The sequence below is a fragment of the Postia placenta genome (assembly GCF_002117355.1).
Source record: "Postia placenta MAD-698-R-SB12 unplaced genomic scaffold POSPLAscaffold_6, whole genome shotgun sequence".
In the NCBI taxonomy this organism is placed as follows: Eukaryota; Fungi; Basidiomycota; class Agaricomycetes; order Polyporales; family Adustoporiaceae; genus Rhodonia; species Rhodonia placenta.
The window spans coordinates 2208245-2210055 of record NW_020169837.1 but is presented as its reverse complement, the minus strand read 5'-3'; the positions used below and the strand labels follow the sequence as shown (position 1 = coordinate 2210055).

General features: G+C 55.8%; 1 protein-coding gene across 1 annotated transcript in view; it reads right to left on the bottom strand.

Moving 5' to 3' along the window:
• Positions 1–281: 281 nt before the first annotated feature.
• POSPLADRAFT_1056467 (hypothetical protein) overlaps positions 282–1811 on the bottom strand; it is a gene marked incomplete at both ends in the record, with an annotated part of 1850 nt that continues 320 nt past the window's right edge. Inside the window, one exon of the mRNA XM_024480777.1 lies at positions 282–1721. Coding sequence (XP_024339908.1) covers positions 282–1721 — 1440 coding nt within the window. The remainder of the gene's footprint in view (positions 1722–1811) is intronic.

Below are 1811 nucleotides of genomic sequence, written 5' to 3'. Positions count from 1 at the left end.
GAGAGCTCTTCGCGTAATGAGTGCTTCTTTGTTTGGAGTTCCATCCACGTTGAAGACGGGGATGGGTCGGGGGAGAGGTTCTGTCCGAAGTCGATGCTCTCGGACGAATCTCGGGCTGATGAAGATTCCTGTTGCGCCGCTATCGATGAAGGCGCGCGCCTCGACGTCTTTTCGTCCCACAGTAATCGGAATGTGCAGAGCGCGTTCATTTCGGACTACTAAAATTACACGGGACAGTGAAACGGATACGGGCAGTGGTTGCGTCGGCTCACCCTGCCCCTTCAAAAATCCTCCATTGTGAGTTCTTCGTACAGCTCCCGTTTTTCGTCAGCGGAGAGTGTCTTGATTCTGGCGCGGAAGTCGTCCTTCCCAGATCCTCCCTGGTTCGGCCTCCCACCCTCTTGTCGTGCGGCCGCTTTCTTGCGGCAATCCTTGGCGCTGTGGCCCTTGATGTGGCAGTAGAAGCACAGGTTCCCGTCCCTGTGGAGCTTCCGGTCGGCCTCATTGAGAACGGCTCCTAGTTCCCACTTCCTTCCTCCCGATGTGGAGGCAAAGGTTGCCATGACTGCAGCGGCGTCGATATCCATTGGCTCGCCATAGTCCCTGGTGTCTGTGACGGTGAGGGCCCCTTGTTCGGCGGCGTCGGCGTTTCGGACTTCATCATACCAGGCTTTCATGGTGTTGGGTCGGTCTCTAGCGACCCTAGTTGCGAGAGAGATGTAGAGCTCCTTCGGAAGTCCCTTGACAAAGTTGGCGTGGAGAGTGTGATAGTCGTTCTCGGTGCGGTTGACGCCATTGACTTCGGCGTCCTTGAGCTGGGCTTTTGACGCTAGCTGCTCGAAGCGGGTGACGTAGTTTCCAAGGGAGAGCGCCGTCTTCTTGTTCTTTTGTCGTTCGGGCAGCTTCATCAGGATTTGGTGCGCCTTGATTCGCGTTCCGTGTTCAGGAAACGCTTCCTCAAGGGCGGTGGCGAAGGCTGCCCAATCAGGATAGACCTGGACTCCCCCTGCCGACTTCTCGTAGTATGCGTCTGCCCATGTCTTCCCTAGGTCCTTTCTCATCAACGCTACAGTGAAGGCGATCTTTGCTTCATCGCTAAGTCTGGTGTTGTTGGTGGCGACGAAGTAGGAGAGGATGCATTGGATGAAGCGTCTGAGGTCCTCCGCCTTTCCGCTGAAAGGTTCGGGAGCGGGGATGTCAAGGCGAAGGGGTCGGTTGGCAGTTGACTGTTGGGATTGGTATGCTGCGAGGGCGACAGCGATGCGCTGATCGATGTCTGCTTGGGTGAATGTTGCCATGGGGACTTCAACCGGTGCGTTGGTTGGTGCAGGTGGGGCTGGTGGTAGTTCTGGAGCCTCGATGGGAACGTACTGAACGTCCGGGAGCTCAAACGGTTGTTCGTTAACAGGTGACTGTAGGTTCTCTGTTGTTTGTGCTGGTTCGACGTTGATTCGTAGGATGGCGAATACGTCTTCTGGGTGAGCGGGAGGGTGTCTCTGGTAATAGCTGACAAGCTGTTGATGGGCGACGATCTGCGGGTTGGAACCTTCTGCGCGAACCCAGGAGCCGCCTCGAGGATAGATGGGAGTCCTTCTTGTGGTGGTGACGAAGCAACGGTCTGCTCGGTCGTACTGGAGAAGGGGAGATCCTGCGAGGGCTGGTAGTCCCAAGGGAACCGGGTTTACTGCGTTGTTTGACGTGATGGTGGATGAGTTGTTTGACTAGGTGAAACTAGGAACGTAGCTTAGCAAGTTCGACCTTTTGATACAACGGTCTACACTCCTATTATTGATGCCTGACTCGTAGACGAC